The 1,784-nt window shown below is 48.2% G+C and overlaps 1 protein-coding gene across 1 annotated transcript; it reads left to right on the top strand.

The window, feature by feature from the left end:
* Positions 1-205: 205 nt before the first annotated feature.
* LOC138921926 (uncharacterized protein CXorf51A-like) lies at positions 206-969 on the top strand. Its single transcript, XM_070257890.1, has 2 exons — positions 206-401; positions 593-969. Exons 1-2 carry the CDS (start codon positions 279-281, stop codon positions 884-886), a joined length of 417 nt encoding a protein of 138 aa, XP_070113991.1. The 5' UTR covers positions 206-278; the 3' UTR covers positions 887-969.
* Positions 970-1,784: the final 815 nt, after the last annotated feature.

A 1,784-nucleotide genomic window follows, 5' to 3' on the forward strand; every position in this document is an offset into this window, starting at 1 on the left:
CCAGCATCGCCCCACCACCACCACCATGGAGGTATCAGAATGGTGCATTGTGAGATGTCTAAGCTGCATCTTGGCCTCCCCAGCATCTCCTCTCCCTCTATGGGCATGTCAGGATGGTGCTTTATGATGTCTAAGCCTCCTCCAGGGCTACCATTGGCTGGAGGAAAGCCTTGCTGACCAAACAAAGCTGAAGGATGTGGCCCCTCACTGTCCTGGAAAGGGGTATATATAGGCAGGTCAGCAGGCCTGGGGTAGACAGACCACTGGGAGGCGCTGACATGGCGAAAGTGACCAGGAAACCACAGGCTTCTAGCACAGTTACCGAACAACCGACGCCAAACACCAAAGAGAGGAAGATGAGGAAGGGCTCCTGTCAACCCAGGTCCAGAGGTAGTGTCAAGGTGAGATGACCCCGCCCAAGCTCCTCCTCTTCCCCTTTGACTCCTCCCACCAAGACTCCGCCCCTGTCCTTGCCTGGCACACACCTCCTCCTCAGTCCACATCCCTTCTCGTGAAGCCCCTGTTCCCACCCATCTCCCACCCTCTTCCCTCAAACCAATGCCGTTCTGTGCTCACCCTGTTGTCTTTCCAGGCGGCCAAGAAAACCACGGGGGCCAAAAGATCCCTTCGAGGGAGATCGACTGAAAAAGCCTCTCCAAAACGTCCCACCTCTTCAGTTAAATCTAAGAAAGCGAGAGGAACAACACTATTCGGTCACTATCACGGGCTGAATGAAAAGCTGAATTATGGTGAGGCAGAGGAGGACGGAGAGAGCATGGAGAAGCCCAGCACTTCACGTGCCTACCTGCACCGCCGGCAACTTCAGAGCGAGGCCAGAGACCTCACAGAGGAATCATCTGAGAAGTCTCTGAGGTCTGGCCCCTGAGAAATGGCCAGTCGTGCCGACATCATTTTACAGCAGCAGGGTGCCCTGATGGTGATTTAAATAAAACGAACCTGTTGTGAAAATGTGTGTGTCTCTGCGAGTTCTCTCATGGGGGGAGCGGGGAAGGAAGGGAAGAGGCATGTGTGTGAGCGGGAGGGAGGTGAGTCCTGCAGGGTCGGGGGTCAGACTATCAGGTCCACAGTTAGCCAGACATTGAGTACAAGGACTGGATGAAGACTGAGTACTGAAGACAAATCTCTTTCTTAAGTTTTTATTTCTCTGTGATAAATGCCCAATGGCACAATTTGGGGAAGTAAATTGCACGTTTGGTTTTGTTAGAAATTGCAAAACTGTCTTTCAAAGTGATTGTACCATTTTATGTTCCCACCAACAATGTATGAGGGATGCAGTTTCTCCACACCCTCACCAGCATTTGCTGTTGTCACTATTTATTTTAGCTGTTACGATAGGTGTATGGTAGGATGTCGTTATGGTTTTAATTTGCATTTCCCTAATGGCCAATGATGTTGAACACCTTTTCACATGCTTATTTGCCATCTGCGGGTTCTCTTTGCCTCTTTGCAGTGACTAGAGCTTCTAGTACTAGGTTGAATAAGAGTGGCAAGAGCAGGTATCTTCATCAAGATGTTCCTGATCTTCGGGGAAAAGCATTCAGTCTTTAACCTTTAAGTATGATGCTAACTGTAGCGGTTTTGTAGGTGTTCTTTATCAAGTTACAGTAATTTCCCTCTGTTACTAATTTGCTGAGAGTTTTTGTCATAAATGAGTGTTGGGTTTTGTCAAATGATTTTTCTGCCTCAAATTTCTGTGTTTATATGATTTTTCTTTAGCCTATCGAAATGGTGGGTTATAATGATTTATTTTCAAATGTTAAGCC

This window comes from Equus caballus, chromosome X (genome assembly GCF_041296265.1).
Source record: "Equus caballus isolate H_3958 breed thoroughbred chromosome X, TB-T2T, whole genome shotgun sequence".
NCBI lineage: Eukaryota > Metazoa > Chordata > Mammalia > Perissodactyla > Equidae > Equus > Equus caballus.